The sequence below is a fragment of the Passer montanus genome, unplaced genomic scaffold (genome assembly GCF_014805655.1).
Source record: "Passer montanus isolate IOZ18808 unplaced genomic scaffold, ASM1480565v1 scaffold154, whole genome shotgun sequence".
In the NCBI taxonomy this organism is placed as follows: domain Eukaryota; kingdom Metazoa; phylum Chordata; class Aves; order Passeriformes; family Passeridae; genus Passer; species Passer montanus.
The window spans coordinates 35,337-52,264 of record NW_024362494.1 but is presented as its reverse complement, the minus strand read 5'-3'; the positions used below and the strand labels follow the sequence as shown (position 1 = coordinate 52,264).

Sequence of the window (16,928 nt, the reverse complement as noted above, 5' to 3'; positions counted from 1 at the left end):
CGTCCCGCTGCGCTCCGCCGCCCGCCGACATGGCCGCCGCCGCTCCCGGCCGTCACTTCCGGCCCCGCGCCCGCCGCGCGCCGCCGCTTCCGCCCGTTGCTATGGAGACGGCGCGGGCACTTCCGGCCGCTGCTGAGGGGACGGAGATGGCGCCGCGGGGCGGGGGCGGGACGGGGAAAGGACCCCCTCAAAACGGGAAAAAGTCCGTTGTGTCCACGTGGATTGTCCCGAGGATTATCCCATTTTCTCAAAATTAAGTGTAAGTTTGTAACTGTTCTGGCCCAGGTGCAGTCTGGATGCACCGTGTGCCATTTTATCCCAGCGAAATACAGAAATTACAGCGTCTAAAAGCACCCCAAAAATCACCCCCTTTATTATTTCCACGTGTATTATCCCATTTTCCCAAAATTAAGTATAAATTTGTAACAGTTCTGGCCCAGCTGCAGTTTGGATGCACCGTGTGCCATTTTATCCCAGCGAAATACAGAAATTACAGTGTCTAAAACGACCCCAAAAATCACCCCCCTGTATTATTTCCACGTGTATTATCCCGAGGATTATCCCATTTTTCCAAAATGAAGCATAAATTTGTAACTCTTCTGGCCCAGGTGCAGTTTGGATGCACCGTGTGCCATTTTATCCCAGCGAAATACAGAAATTACAGTGTCTAAAACGACCCCAAAAATCACCCCCCTGTATTATTTCCACGTGTATTATCCCAAGGATTATGCCATTTTCCAAAAACAAAGTGTGAATATGTATTTTTGTTTTAGCCCAGCTGCAATTTGGATGCACCGTGTGCCATTTTATCCCAGCGAAATACAGAAATTACAGCGTCTAAAATGACCCCAAAATCACCCCCTGTATCATTTCCACCTGTATTATCCCAAGGATTATGCCATTTTCCCAAAACAAAGTGTGAATATGTGTTTTTCTTTTGGCCCAGCTGCAGTTTGGACACACCGTGTGCCATTTTATCCCAGCGAAATACAGAAATTACAGCGTCTAAAAGCACCCCAAAATCACCCCCTGTATTATTTCCACCTGTATTATCCCGAGGATTATCCCATTTTCCCAAAATTAAGAGTAAATATGTAATTTTGTTCCGGCCCAGCTGGAGTTTGGATGCCATTTTACCTCAGGGCAATACAGAAATTACAGTGTCTAATTGTGAAAAACGCCAATCACATGGTTTTAAATTTTTTTAAAAGTTTAAAAATAATAAAATGGTTATAAAAATGGCAATATAATTGGAGTAATAAAAATTTGGACAATTTGGATGAGGACTATATGAGACAATAAAAACAAAGAGTTATGGATTATCCAGGTACCCTTTGCTGGGCAAAAAGTTAGTTAACAGAGGATTAACCCTTAAAAGCAACAGCCTGTTGCATATTCATACATGATGCATAAATTCCATTCAAACACAGGATTCTGTCTGGTCAGTGTCAACTTCTTCCTCTGAATCCTGACCTGAGGCAGGAAGAAGTTCGTTTCTTCTGATAACGGAGCAATAAATTCTTTTTTTCTGAAAGATTTAGGTGTCCTGTGGCTGCTGTCTGGTGCGAGTATCTCATTCCTCTCTTTAAAAAAGTATCCTACATAGCATAATTTCTATTTTAACATTATGTTATAACCTAAAACGATATTTAACACACTACTTAAAACAATTAATACAGCAAAACTTTCTAACATAATACATATAATATTCATTTGAATATTTGTGAAAAGCCAATCATAAAATACGCATTTTTCACAGAATCCATTTGAATATTTGCGAAAAGCCAATACTATAACACATATCTACAACATGAGGCTGGAGCTGCGTTAACGAGGTTTATGTTGGATTATCAGGAAAAGCTTCTTCCCCCAGCGGGTGAAGGCACTGCCAGAGCTCCAGAAGCGTTTGTACAACGCTCTCAGGGTGGGGTATTTGGGGTGCCAGTGCAGGACGGGGGATAAAAAAATTAAAATAAAAATCTCTGTAATCCCCTCACAGCTCAGAACATTCCATGACCCCCCGCCCCCTCACAGAAGTAGAAACTGCGCATGCGCGGCCGGCTGAGGGCAAGCCCCGCCCCCTGCATTTGCGCACGGCCCCTCGGCAGAGCCCGCTGAGGGCAAGCCCCGCCCCCTGCGTTTGCGCACGGCCCCTCGGCGGAGCCCGCTGAGGGCAGGGGCGGGAAAAGGCGCCCTGAGGGTGAGGGCGGGCGGTGCTTTCATCTCCCTCTCTTCATCTCCATCTCCCTTCTCTCTCCGCACACTCTCCTACAGTTTTTCCTCGATCGTGTCTCACCTCACCTCCGGGTTTTGTTGCCCGCCGCCCCGCGCTGCTCTGCCGTGTTGTGTCTTCGCGCTTTCATCCTCCGCCTGCCTCAGTTTCCCTTGAGGAAGCAGGTGGTGGTTTCTGGGCTGAGGCTGATGGGGGGCGGCCCATTCCTCACAGCGAGGCCTAACTCGGCCGGGTGTTGTCATCGGGGGATTGCTGAGGGGACCTCAGTGCCCTTTGTGATCCAGACCTCATTTCTAACTTGCTGAAGGTGTTTCCCTTCCTAACTTGGGGGAGGTGTTTTCCTCAGACATGGGTGCATTTGTTATTCCTCAGCTGGGGGGAAGGTTTGTGTGAAGTCAGGCTCAGGGTGCTGAGGGTTCAGTTTCTTCCATACTCATTTAAATTAGACATGAAAACAAGTCTGGGGTTGTTTGAAATGTGGGGAGCCTTTTCATAAGGTCATTTAAAAATCCCATAGGATGGAGAGAGCTGCCTTTGGAGGTTCATATTTCATAGAATTACAGATATAAATGTTCTAATTATTGCATCCTGTAGCCTCGGGGGAAGCCTGTGCTGCTGTGAAAATCAAGAACCTGATACTGGGGATGATTAGAGGAGCCATCCTGCTCTGTTTCCTGAAAAAGACAGGTTTGTTTGAGCTGGTGAATCGAGCAGGAGGTGTTTGTAATTCCAGGGAATGCCCTGGAGAAGCTGCAGCCCTTTTCCTTCTCCAGGTGCTAATGCAGGTGTTTCACTGACAGGCACTGGAGTCTCTGCAGAATGGCAACTGCTCAGAAGCAAAGGAATTCTGTGGTACGGTTTTGTTTGTGTATTTCAGCACAATCATGGGGAAAATGGGGGGGGTTTGGCTGGAATGGTGCACCCAGGTGATATTTATTAATGCGAAAATAGGGTTAATCAGTTTTTAAATTATGAATAAAGAATATAGAGAAAAAAATTAAAGAAAAATAATCTGAACTTTGTTGTCGTAGAAACCAGCTGTGCCCTACAAATACTGTTAACACCAAGTGTAAGGGATGTGCTTAGCTCTATAAATCCCAAGAATTAATTGGTTTTTGCTGTGATTTTCAGAGTGCAGTTGTATTTCCCAAGAAAATAGCCACGGAGCAGCAGTCCCTGATGGTGGTGAAGAGGCTCCTGGCAGTGGCAGTGTCCTGCATCACTTACCTGAGGGGAATCTTCCCTGAAAGTGCCTATGGAACCAGATACATGGATGGTAAGGGGCTGTGGCCATGGTAATTTGCAAAAAACTCTTGCCATGGAGTTATTTTTAAAGCCATTTGGTCTTTTTAATGAATGCATGCCATTTTGGTCCATAGAAATATGAATAAATTTTGTTCTTGCTGCTGCTGACTCAGCATTAAAGCTATGCTGACACTTGTCAGTAATGTTAATTTTATTCTCTTCTTGATATGTGCTTTTAGCCAATGAACTTTTCATTGCACTTTGCCCTAAGTAAATGTGGGGTTTATTTTTTTCTTTTTTTTGAGATGTTTGTGTCAAAATCCTGCGGGAAGACAAAAACTGTCCTGGCTCTACCCAGCTGGTGAAGTGGTAGGTTGATTCCAGCAGACAGGTAACATCTAAGTGCTCAAAGGTTCCTTCCTGGTTGTTTGCAGATAAAGGCAAAAAGTTCTTTCCCACATTTGTGTCCCAGATGTGACACTGGTGTTTTCAGCTCAGGGCTTAGGAGAGCACAAATCTCTGTTTGCAGAGTGGCTGTACTTTATATTTACTAAATAAATACCAAATAGCTAACACTGGATTTGTATACTTCATCCCTCTGGGTGCTCATGAGCACTCAAGGGTGCCCAGAAATGCAAAACGCTAAAAGTTGGTCAGGAGACTCAAAGCCACCATTTTGCACCTTCAATTTAAAGATCTCTCACAGATTTTTTAAGAGTGGCACTGTCAGACTTGTTCAGTGGCAGAGCTGTGCCTGCTGGAGCCCTGCCACAGCTGGCTGGGATTGCAGCTGCAGCTTCTGCTTTCCTCCTGCTCACAGCAGCTGAGTTCTGCTCCAGGTGCTCTCCTTGCTTTTTAGAAACCTCTTTGCCTTGGTGAGATATTCCTGTATTTTGTCACCTCCACAAAGGTTCTTTTTCCCTTTTTCCCACTCCTGAAAGGTGTGGGAGGGATGCTGCACTCATCCCCTGGCAGTGCTGAGGGGTCTGGATTTTGGGATAGGGATATTTGAGATATTCCATGTGTGATGTGAAGCTTCACACCAGATTTACTTAGCAGAAAATACTGAGTGGTACAGAAAATACCCCAAAAACCCAAGAGATGCACTTAGCAAAGCTTGAGGGCTGAGAGTTGATGTTAAAGGTGAGTCAGCCATGTGCTGTCACAGAGGGAGGGAGGGAAAAGCTGGGATTTCCTGATGGGTCTTCCCTGGTGAGGAGAGGAAGGGGCAGTGCAGTCCTCTTCCCTTGAGGAGGCTGAGCAGCACAGGCTCCCTGATCTAGCAAAGCTTGAGGGCTGAGAGTTGATGTTAAAGGTGAGTCAGCCATGTGCTGTCACAGAGGGAGGGAGGGAAAAGCTGGGATTTCCTGATGGGTCTTCCCTGGTGAGGAGAGGAAGGGGCAGTGCAGTCCTCTTCCCTTGAGGAGGCTGAGCAGCACAGACCCTTTCCTGATTTGGGGGAGGGCTGTGCTGCCTCTGGGGAAGGGCCTTTCCTTCACACCAAACACAATTTGTGAAAGGAAAAAATAGGGTAAGAAAGAATTGAAAGAAAAAAAAAATGGGGTGAGTTTTGATTTCCTGATTGGGTGTTGTATAAAAAGGAAATGGCAACATCTAATGTTCTTCAGCAGTGTTGATGCTCAGATGAATTATTGATTTATGATAAAATCATGGAATGGTTTGGGTTGGAAGGGACCTTGGAGCTCACCTTCCTCACCCCTCTGCCATGGACACCTGCAATTAGACCAAGCTGCTCCCCTGCTTAATTAATACATGTGTTGGAAGGTGTTTGAAGCATTACAATATATTTACTGATAAATTACTTACCCTCAGATTATGTTTTTAATCGTTTTCCCTCCAACTTATATTTTTAATTGCTTTACCTCCAGATTATATTTTAATTGATTTACCTCCAGCTTATATTTTTAACTGCTTTATCTCCAGATTATACTTTTAATTATTCTTTCAAGAGGTTGGGGTGATTTGGTGTTACAAAGCATGTATCACTTCTAATAAGATGGAATGATGGGATAAGTGTTATTTATTGCTCTAAAAGTAAACACAAAAGTTTCATTTTTTTGGTGCTGTTAGTGAGAAACAAGTGAAAATCAGCAGTAGCTGGCCACTATTGTTTGGTTTTTGCAGGATGTTAGGATGCTATGATGCCTTGCAGAAGAAATACGTAAGTGCTCCAGTCTCGTTCCAGTTGTGTGCACATGGTGGTTTCAGGGCAGCTGCAGGGCTGGGCTCACTCAGCTGCAGTGTGGGGTGCACAGGGATTTCTGCAGCCAGCTCCTGTGAGCAGCAGCTCAGAGGGCCAGGGAGATCTGTGGGGGTTTCCTTCTGCAGCTGAATCTCTCCTCCACAGGAGAGGAGTGAAGAGGAAGAAGTTTTTCTTCCACCAGGCCTTGGTTGCCTGTGTTGGATTCCAGAGCTAGAGAAAAGCAGCTTGGGCAGCACAGATGGGCAATGAAGTATATTTAATGTTCTTTTGTTTTGTTTTTTCTCTGTTATGTTCCTGACAGCTGAGACAGATTGTCCTGGCAGTGAGTATCTCTGAAAGGCAGGGACATGTTTTTAGGAGGCATTCTTTGAGGGGTGTGCAGTTCTCACTGTGATTCCTCTATTTTCTCCAAAAACACAGGTCTACACCCAGACAGAAGATCCTCAGGTAAATCTGCTGGAATATCTCACTGCTGGTAATACGGATTTAGTGAAATGTGGGTACAAGCAGGAATATTTAACATGCACATCTATAAAAAAAAGAGCATTTTGAAATACCAGGTGTAAAAATGACTGGGGTCAGTGGGAATTGCCATGTGGAATTGCATGTGGGTGTTCTCAGGCTGTGCAAGAAACCAAAATGTCATTGCAGGGTGAGATGTCCCTCCTGACTCTGCCTGATGAGTCTGTGGGACTTCTGTGGAAGGCACAAACCCCACGGGGTGTCACACATCTGCTCCACGTGTGAAACATTCTCATAGCAATTGAAACTGGAATGTTTTATGCTAAAAACTTCAGCTGATTTTCACAATATTTCATCATGATGATTCCTGGAAAAGAATCATCCTTTTAATGATGTTTTAAACAGTTTTATGAATTTTACTGTTAATTGTTAGAGGATTGGGAGCACATGTAAGGGATGGGAGTTGGGCTGTGGTTATTCCTTTAAAGGTTCAGAGATTGCTGAGCAGAGCTGCAGCAGGAGGTTTGGGATTAGTTTAATAATTGCTGGTTTTGTTTGCAGACAGTCACAGAGTGTTACCACTTCAAGTTCAAGTACACCCACAATGGGCCACTCCTGGATTTTGGCAGGTACAGCCCTGGGACTGCTCCATGTCCCTTGGACACAGCTGAATGTCACAACTCTGCATTTGATCTCTTTGCTTTTCTTCAGACTGCTTTTATCAACATACCTCCTAAAACACAATTAATAATTTGGTTTGATTGTGCTCATAATTTTAATATCCACTCGGAAGATGATGCTCAGAGTCTGATACTCTCTGAGGATATTTGAGATATTCATGTGTGGGGGGTGAAGCTTCACACCAGATTTACTTATCTGAAGATACTGAATGTTACATGGCATTCCTCTCTTAGCAGAAACTGTAGAAAATACACCAAAATCCCAATAGAAATGTAATTTGTGGTACACAACTCAGTCATGGTGGAATTCCCATTGCTGAGATGAGCTCACTGGGCATCCCCAGCCATGGGGAGGGGATCCCTGGGTTGCAACTGGAAAAGGGCAGGTTTGGACTGGGTGTGCAGGGGAAATTCCTCCCTGGGAGGGTGGGCAGGCCCTGGCACAGGTACCAGAGCAGCTGGGGCTGCCCTGGACCCCTGGCAGTGCCCAGGGCCGGGCTGGAGCCACCTGGGATCATGGGAGGTGTCCCTGCCATGGCAGGGGTGGAATGGGATTTATTTCCACCCAAAAATTGGTGATTCTATGAGGCTGCCAATTCCTCTCTTCTTCAGAATTCTTTTGTTTAGTTTTTTACACTTTTTAGGCCAAACCATAGCTTCACTTCCCCTGTGTCAGTCTGGCAGGCTCAAGGAGACATTCAGGGGCTTTGTAATGAACTGGGGGAGAAGCACTGACCCCACCAGTTCTACACTCAACCTCCAGCCGTTTGTCTAAAATGAAGCCCTGCTCAGCTCTCCATGTGCTGAGATCAGGTCACTTCTGGCAGTGGCACTCTGTGCTGCTGGAGCTTGGGGGACACAGCACTCACAGGGATGGTGGGAAGGCCCTAACCCTAAAAAAAACCCCCAAAATCCTAAAAAAACTAAAGAAAACAAAACAAAAATTTTGCTCAGTCCCAGCTACAGGGAAATGGCTTATTTTAAGCCAATTGAAATACATTTAGTTCATACCTGACAAACTCCTCCCAGCTTCCCTCCTGCATAAAATGCTCCTTAAAGTAGAAAAGGAGCACCAGGAGATGCCTGTCCTGCTCTGCAGGTCCTCAGGTGCCTCAGCTGAGGGGAACAGGGGGAGAGGTTTGGCACTGAGGTGGGATTTGGGATGGTTTGTGGTGGATTGGGAGCGTGGAAATGTTGGACCTGGATGCCAAGAGTCACTTGAGCACCAAGTTTACTGTCGTTACCAATTGTGGGAAATAGATGTGTAGAAAATTTTCAATGTTGAGGAAACTTTGAAGTACCTAAATATTTCTAAATTCTCAATGTTGGGGAAACATTTAGGGTGCCTAAATGTGCTCAAAGTTGAGGAAACTTCAAGAGTGCCTTTATTTAAGGGAAAGCACATAGGTAGGACTTCCCAGAGCTGGGGCTTTCACAGGAATCTCCTTTTCTCTGTCTTTCAGTGTTTCCTTTGGGTTTTTAGCACTGTGTGATATAGGATGGAGCAGTTGGTGCTGATCCCTGAACTCTCCTGATGTCCCTGGCTCAGCGTTTGATCTCCCAAGGGACAGAGAACCTGCAGGACTCAGGCAGGGTTGGGATCTGCAGTGCTCAATCTCAGACCTCAGGCAATAAACAACAAACATGTTTGTTAACAATCAGGCTGTAAAACTGCTCGCTCTGTACCAAAACTCACGTGGCTGCTGTGTGTTGTTAGCAAGGACAAGAAGTCAGAGAGCCCCATCAGCTGTGCAGACACCAAGAAGGCCAGCATCCTCCTGATCCGCAAGATCTACATCCTGATGCAGAACCTCAGCCCCCTGCCCAGCGACGTCTGCCTCACCATGAAACTCCTCTACTATGATGAGGGTACACTGCCAGCTCAGCCTGGTTTATCAGGCTCTGCAGAGCAAGCCAAAAAAGGGCATTTTTCAGGTTTTCAGGGGATAATCTTTGTGGCTGCTGGGATTTGTTAGGTGAGGTTGTTTCATGCGTGGCTGTTTCTCAGGACAGGTTGAATCCCAAGGGGAGGGGATGTGATCTCACTGCAGGAACTCAATTCTGGCACTGACTTCACTGCATTTGGCTGGGTTTTAAAACATTTCGAGTTTCCCAGAGTGTGTCAGGCTATAGCATAATTTCCCAGCCTGGTGACTGTCCAAATACCTGGCTCTGCTTTCTGAGTGTGTTACTGCCTTATAATGACAAACCAGAGCTTCTGTTTTCTCTCTCTGTATCTCTCTTCCAAAGATATTTAACAGGGCTTTGCCTGTTGTGCAAAGAGAAAATAACTTCGTTTACTCCCTTCCCCACACAGTTTTTTACAGTAACTCTCTGTATTTAAAGGGGAAAACAGTTAAAATTAGTTTTGCAGGAACATATTTCATTCTATTTAATTTCATTCTCTTTAATTTCATTCTGTTTGGTTTCTCTGCAGTTACTCCCCCTGATTACCAGCCTCCAGGGTTCAAGGAGGCCAAGGACGAGGGGCTGCTGTTCAAGGAGGAGCCCATGTACCTGAATGTGGGGGAAGTGCCAACACCTTTCCACCTGCTGAAACTGAAAATCACCACTGAGAGGCAGCGCATGGAGAGCGTTGACAAGAGCATCCTGAAGCAGGGAGAGACTGCTGAGCCTCTCCAGCTGTGTGGGGGGAGCAGAGAGGACCCAGAGGAAGAGAGCCACGACATGAATGTAAGAGCACAGACTTAGTTTGGGGCAGCTTTTTGAATTTTTTGTGGTGTATCACCTAGAAAAAGTCCATTATTGTTTCACTGTTTGTAAGCCATAACCCCCTCTATTTTCAGACATGGTTAAGCAGGATAATATATCTTAAATTGATTTTTTCCTTAATTTTGCTGCTCCACTTTGCAGCCTGTCACTGTTCAAGCAGTGCCTGTGCACAGGAGCAGCAGAGGGACAGATGGAACCTCTTCCTCCCATGTCACAATCACTTATTTCAGTTTATTCCACCACAAATCCATTTCAAACATGTGTCCTTAATCATCTGAGTAGGAACTTTGCTCCTTGTGTGTCTGCAGTCAGTGACACACCTGCTTCTTCATCCAGGAGGATCCTGTCTTGAATAATGAAGTGGAAGAGAAGAATCATGTGAATATTTCAGAAGCTCAAGGTAACTTTTGTATATATTATATTAAAATTTTTACATGATAATCTTTATATTATAATTTTATTATATTATAATTTTTGTATCATAATATTTATATAAAAATTACTCAGTGCAAATCTCCAATCACTCAGTGCAAAACAACAACTAAATAAACTATTTAGTGCAATACAACACCAATCTTTATTATATTTTGTTATAATTTTATTATAATTTTTGTATTATCTATTATATTTTTCAAACCCCTCAATTTTCTATATTCAAATTTTTATTCTTCACATTTATGACTGTGTCTTTATTTTCTGTCAGGTCTTCGTTCTGTGAAGCACTTGGTTAACAAATGTTAACGTGTTAAAACATGGTTAACAAATGTTAACGTGTTAAAACATGGTTAACAAATGTTAACGTGTTAAAACATGGTTAACATATTTTCATGTTACTGTTCAATATTCTGATCTGTTCCATTTTATCAGCTAAGCTAAATTGAATGGGGTTTCTATTTAGAAATAAATTTAATTTGCTTTTTCTACTTTTTGTTACTAATAATTAGTGATTTATTTAGTTTTTGATAATATTTAGTTTGCACATTAAGCTCGGAGAGGTTTTGTACTGTTGAGCTCATTATTGCAGACTTGGAAACAGAATCCTCTGTGCAAAAACCAGTCCGGGTCTGTTTGTTGTAGATTTTTGTTTTTAATTTCAGCTTTCTGAGCTTCAGTTCAATTCAGAAATCCCACTTTTAGCCCAGAACCCCCGACCTTCAGGCTGTGGAGGAGCTGAGAGCATCGGGGCTGTGGTGGGTGGAGATTTTGTGCTGTGCAGAGCCCGGTGCAGCCCCTGCAGAGGGAGCTGCTCCTGGAGCTGGGACTGCTCTTTGTGAGGGTCCCGGCATGAGGGAAGGCATGAAACTGTTTCTTAGAAGGCTGATTTGTTATATTATGATATTAACAGAAAATGATGTGTTAAAACTGTACTAAACTATAGAGAGAGAGGATACCTCAGAAAGCTAGAAAAGAATGAATAATAAAATTTTGTGACAGGCCAGAGAGTCTGACACAGCTGGACTGAGATTGGTCATGAAGTAAAAACAATTCACATGGAACCAATCAAAGATTCACCTGCCACTTTCCAAAGCAGCAAATCACAAGGAGAAGTGATCAGAGAATATTGTTTTTCTTTTCCTCTGAGGCTTCTCATCTTCTCAGGAGAAGAAATCCTGGCAAAGAGATTTTTTATAAAATATCCTAGTAACAAGTAACCTCACCAGAGTGTGGTTTGTTTTATGAACCATTCTGTGTTTGGCTCTGCTGCTTCCTGTGAGTGCCTTTTCCAGCTGGTTGTGCTCTGGGGACCTGCTGCCCTTCCCCTGAGTGCTGCAGCTCTTTGAGAATTGCAGGTGAATGTTTTTGAATAGAATCCCTGCTGCCCTTCCCCTGAGTGCTGCAGCACTCTGAGAATTGCAGGTGAATGTTTTTGAATAGAATCCCTGCTGCCCTTCCCCTGAGTGCTGCAGCACTCTGAGAATTGCAGGTGAATGTTTTTGAATAGAATCCCTGCTGCCCTTCCCCTGAGTGCTGCAGCTCTTTGAGAATTGCAGGTGAATATTTTGCCATCACAAAATAGAATCTCACAGTGGGTTGGGTTGGGAGGCTCATCTTCTCACATCCAGTGCCACCCCTGCCATGGCAGGGACACCTTCCATGATCCCAGGAGGCTCCTTGGGCACTGCCAGGGATCCAGGGGCAGCCAGAGCTTCTCTGGAAATCCATTTGAATTTATTTAATCCCAAGCATCCAGAGACTGGGGAGCTCAGGAGTTTCAGATCCTCACCCCCACCAAGTTCAGGTGCAAGGGGATTTTTGGGCACTGTGCTCACATAACCATGGAATGGTTTGAGTTGGAACAGACCCAAAAACTCATCCAGTGCCAGGGCAGGGACACCTCCCACCCTCCCAGCCCTGTCCAGCCTGGCCCTGGGCACCTCCAGGGATGCAGGGCAGCCCCAGCTGCTCTGGGCACCTGTGCCAGGGCCTCACACCCTCCCAGGGAGCAAATCCTTCCCAATATCCCATCCAGCCCTGCCCTGTGGCAGGGTGAAACCATTTCCTGTGTCCTGTCCCTCCAGGCCTTGCCCAAAGCCCCTCTCCAGCTCTCCTGGAGCCCCTTTGGGTCCTGGAAAGGGCTCTGAGCTCTCCCTGGAGCTTTCTCTTCTGCAGGATGAACACCCCCAACTCTCTCAGCCTTTGCTTGGAGAGGAACTTCAATAGGCACAAGTTCTAGTAAAGTGTTTTTGTTAGGATGGATCACACAGAAATGAGTTTCCTCAAGTGTTTTTCCTAACACTGTAAATAAAATCTGTCAGTAAATAACTGTCCTGGCTCCTCCAGCCCTGCAAGCTCCCCACTGCTGGCTTTTAATCCCAGCCCCAAAATGTGCACCCAGCCTGACTCCAGCTCAAAACATCAGCCACCAAATTGTCCTCAGGGATCTCAGGAGCTTCCTTTTCAGATTTTAGATAAAGCAGAGGATGGTTTGTGTTCACATTTCCCAGTTTTGCCCAGGGGCCTGAGGTCTGAACTTTGCTGCCAAACAAACTGAAGAAGAGATTGCTGCTTGTTGATCTGCTCCACTTGGAGAGGCTGTATAGAAGCATCCAGACAATCTGGAACCCATTTGCTGTACAGAAATGTTTGGTTTGGGGTTTTTTTGAGAAGAAGGTTTGCCAAACCAGCTGCCATTTCCATGCTGTTCAAAAATAATGGTGGAAATGTGTAGGAAACAGCACATGCAGATCAGAATCTTTGTCTTGACAATTCTAGTAGGCTGCAGAACTGGAATAACCACATTAAGGTGTGTCTGATTCTTCTAAAATGTCATAACAAATGCAAAAATCCAGAAAATTTCTTGTCCTGGGGAGTTGGCAGATGTTTTATTTACAGGAGCTACGAGGCACAGCTTGTCAGCCTGGAATTCTTGTGTTGTTTCCACAGCTGATGCACAGTCACCCATGCACCATTCCATGCTTCTGTCTGTATCCTGGAAAAACAGCATGAATTAGGAACAGCAGAAAAATACCTGGAGCTGCCTGATCCCCCCTGAGGAACCCCTGAGGGTCTGCTCCTGCAGCTGGGAGTGCTGCTTGGCTGGGCTGGTGGGGCAGGGCTGGCCCAGAGTGGCCTTTTCCCTGTCCTGCAGCACCAAACAGGCTCCTGGGGCTTCAGGGTTGAAACAAATCCCTTCAGCAGGGCAGAGTGTGAGGGAGCTGGGGTCAAACCCACTTTTCCAGAGATGCTGGGTGTGAACTGCTCCTGCAGTGAGCTGGAGGTTGGGATAGGAATTGGCTGAGTTAAAGAATAAATTCAAAGCTTGATGGAGTGCAGGATGTGCTCTGGAAGCAGCTGTTCCCAGCAGCAATGAATTGTTCTTGGAGCAGGGCTGGTGGTGTTTGCTCTGGGTTGTTGGTGTGTTAACACCTTTATTTTAACTCTCCAATTCTTCTTTCAGGAAAGGATTCAGCTCATGAAGAGGAAGCTGGAGGGATCCAGACTCCCCGCCACGTTTCTAATCCTCAGGTAGGAACCCTCTGCTCTGTCATCTTCAGCTTTTTCTGGAGCTTCTGTGCAGCTCCTTCTCTCCTTTGGCTAATCTGCTGAAGCCTTATTTCCCAGAGTTCCCAGCAACAAAATTCCTTTACATTTCACTTCCTGATGTTTTCCAAAACTGTTCTAAAGCACTGACAAAGGCTGTTCCTCTGAAATGCAGCTCTCAAAACAAACAGATGCTGGGACTGTTTCTGAGTGAAATATAATTTCCATGTTAATCAACTGCCTAATGGGAATTCCACTAATTCTGACAAACCAAAGCTTGTTTAAAAGTTGATTCAAACTTCAAAATTCAAGTTTATAACTCAGGTTATATTCCCTGCATGTAGAAATTGGTGGCATTTATACATGGAGGACTGCTTCACACAGGTCCTTAAGATTTCTTAAAACAGGATAGCTGTAGGTAAGTGTCAGTGATTCCCTGTACCAAACCAGCACATGCTTCTCTCTGCCAGGGCCCTGCAGCACACCCAGCTGTAAAAGCTGTGATTCCCAGGGGTTATCACCATTTAAATACCCCCAGAATTCAATTTTAACTGTGCAGAGCAGTGGTGCCCCAGCACTGAGCCCTGCTGGGTGTCTCCAGTGTGTTTTTCCTGCTGTAACAAGACAAAATCTATTTTCTGATTGCAGGTTGATCACTTGACTCGTAAAACATCTGAGCTGATTGTGTCAGAGAGCAGGACAAGAAGTGGAAAGATATTCCAGAGCTGCATTGTTAGTATCAGTTTTTCTTTAGTTCTCATCATTTCTGTTGCAAAATGAATAAAACTCAGAGCTTGAATGCATTTGCTATTGACAGAACGAAATTCTCATCACTTCCTCAATTCCCATTCAATTCAACAGTGTCAAAAATAATTCTGTCCCCAGGAGCTGGAAGCTGATTTGATGCAGGTAGCACAGGTTGAGGAAGATTCCTTAGTTTTAGTTGATATTCAGCCAAATTTCCTGCTGGTTTCACCCATCAGCCAGGGGAGTTTGTGGCAGCAGAGATCCCCAGCACAGCTGACCCAGTGCCTCCTTGTGCTTCTACTTGGGAAACACTGGGCCAAAATTCTAACCTCACCTCTGTGACTCCTTCATTTCAATAAAAAACCCTTTTTTAACTTAAATCAGGTCGGTCTGGCAGGCAGTGCTGCTTGTGGGGACCCAAAGCCTTCACAGCTGGAGCAGAGTTTTGTGTCCAGGCTGGAATTTGACCTTGGGCCCCATGTCTGTGCTGCTCCTTCCCTGGCTGAGCTTGGCAGCTGCAGCTCTGGGAGTATTTGGGATATTGGGAATGCTGAGTGAGGGGCAGAGCCTTCTCCAAAACCCGGGGGGTGAATTTTTCTCTCTTCTCTGAGGCAAGAAATTGTTCCCTGTGAGGGGTGGAATTCCCAGAGCAGCTGTGGCTGCCCTGCATCCCTGGAAGTGTCCCAGGCCAGCTTGGGACACCTGGGACAGTGGAAGGTGTCCCTGCCCAGGGCGGGGCTGGCACTGGGTGAGCTCCGAGGTCCCTGCCTGCTTCCAACCAGTCACATTCAGTGCTTTTTCTTACTCAGTGATGTGACAAAAAAACAAAAAAAGAGGAGGTTGTTCTGTTTGCTCACCATCCCTGTGTAGTTTTCAAAGGGATTTTGCTGAACTTAAAAATAAATTTATTAAACAAAACAAAATTGCTTTAAATAACCAAAATTAGAGTGGAGCTGAAGGTTCATTGCCATCCCTTCATGGGAGAGTCAGAAGCAGCAGGACTGAGCTCTCAGAGGTTGTAGGTGCAGAGCTGGAATCAGGGAATGGTTTGGATTTCGAGTCCCCTTCCACCACCCCAGGCTGCTCCTGGCCCTGTCCAGCCTGGCCTTGCCCACTTCCAGGGATGGGGCATCCAGGGATCACCTGTGCCAGGGCCTGCCCACCTCACAGGGGAGGATTGCTCCCACATCCCCAACCTCGATTTCTCCTTTTTCAGTCTGAACCTCCCCACCTGACAGGGGAGGATTGCTCCCACATCCCCAGCCTCGATTTCTCCTTTTTCAGTCTGAACCTCCCCACCTCACAGGGGAGGATTGCTCCCACATCCCCAGCCTTAGTTTCCCCTCCTCTTTCAGTCTGAACCTCCCCACCTGACAGGGAACAATTTCTCCCATATTTCCAACCTCAGTTTCCCCTCTTTCAGTCTGAGCCCAGCACTCCCTGCCCTGCTGGACACAGCTCCTTGGTGCAGCTGTGGCAGCAGGAATACATCCCAGCAGGAAAACAACCATGCCAGCCTTCCTGAGCGGGTCACTTCTGCCAGGAAATGGCATCCAGATGTTCCTGCAGGGCCAGCACATCTGTGCCACCCCCTGTCCTGCTGAGCCCTGGCCTGGCCCCACGGAGCTCCTGTAATTCCATTCTTGGTTTTCCTTGGCAGGTGCACCAGGCTGAGCTCTCCTCCAGCCAGGACGTGCTGCCCAAAAGGAGGAAGCTCAGCGAGCCCAAGGAGCAGATTTAGTTGCCCAAAGGGATGAAACTCAGTGAGCCCAAGGAGCAGTTTTAGTTGCCCAAAAGGAGGAATTTCCACAAGCTCAAGGAGCAGTTTTATTTGCCCAAAAGGAGGAATTTCAACAAGCTCAAGGAGCAGTTTTATTTGCCCAAAAGGAGAAGCTCAACGAGCCCAAGGAGCAGTTTGAGTTGCCCAAAAGCTGCTGAGCCCTGGCCTGGCCCCACGGAGCTCCTGTAATTCCATTCTTGGTTTTCCTTGGCAGGTGCACCAGGCTGAGCTCTCCTCCAGCCAGGACGTGCTGCCCAAAAGGAGGAAGCTCAGCGAGCCCAAGGAGCAGATTTAGTTGCCCAAAGGGATGAAACTCAGTGAGCCCAAGGAGCAGTTTTATTTGCCCAAAAGGAGGAATTTCCACAAGCTCAAGGAGCAGTTTTATTTGCCCAAAAGGAGAAGCTCAACAAGCCCAAGGAGCAGTTTGAGTTGCCCAAAAGAATGAAACTGAGTGAGCCCCAGGAGCAGTTTTAGTTGCCCAAAAGGAGAAGCTCAGCAAGCCCAAGGAGCAGTTTGAGTTGCCCAAAAAGAGGAATCTGAACCGGCCCCAGGGGCAGTTTGAGTTGCCCAAAAGGAGGAATTTCCATCAGCCCCAGGGGCAGTTTGAGTTGCCCAAAAGGAGGAATTTCCATCAGCCCCAGGGGCAGTTTGAGTTGCCCATCTCCTGTTTGGGTCCCCACCCCAGTTTGGTTGTGCACGTTGGGTTTGAGGATCTGTTCTGCTCCGTTTGCAGCCCCGTGTGTTTCAAGGAAGGAAAGCCTCAGGAAGCCCAGCTGAAGAATTCCAAACTCATTTTGTGTGGGATCCCAAATCCCAGGATTTGGGGTTTGTGGGGCACTGATG

At 46.1% G+C, this 16,928-nt stretch overlaps 1 protein-coding gene across 9 annotated transcripts; it reads left to right on the top strand.

The window, feature by feature from the left end:
* Positions 1–2,137: 2,137 nt before the first annotated feature.
* HORMAD1 (HORMA domain containing 1) lies at positions 2,138–16,150 on the top strand. 9 transcript variants are annotated; one of them, XM_039702260.1, is made up of 15 exons: positions 2,138–2,200; positions 2,828–2,920; positions 3,034–3,085; positions 3,365–3,509; positions 3,784–3,847; positions 5,624–5,660; positions 6,004–6,024; positions 6,123–6,149; positions 6,726–6,793; positions 8,562–8,713; positions 9,282–9,538; positions 9,914–9,977; positions 13,476–13,543; positions 14,207–14,290; positions 15,966–16,145. In XM_039702260.1, exons 3-15 carry the CDS (start codon positions 3,053–3,055, stop codon positions 16,044–16,046), a joined length of 1,101 nt encoding a protein of 366 aa, XP_039558194.1. In that variant the 5' UTR covers positions 2,138–2,200; positions 2,828–2,920; positions 3,034–3,052; the 3' UTR covers positions 16,047–16,145. The 9 variants fall into 9 exon arrangements, with proteins under 9 accessions (XP_039558194.1, XP_039558198.1, XP_039558197.1 ...); XM_039702264.1 differs by having other exon boundaries at positions 2,140–2,200; positions 3,007–3,085; positions 15,966–16,150; XM_039702263.1 differs by lacking the exon at positions 2,138–2,200 and adding an exon at positions 2,221–2,397 and having other exon boundaries at positions 3,007–3,085; positions 15,966–16,150.
* Positions 16,151–16,928: the final 778 nt, after the last annotated feature.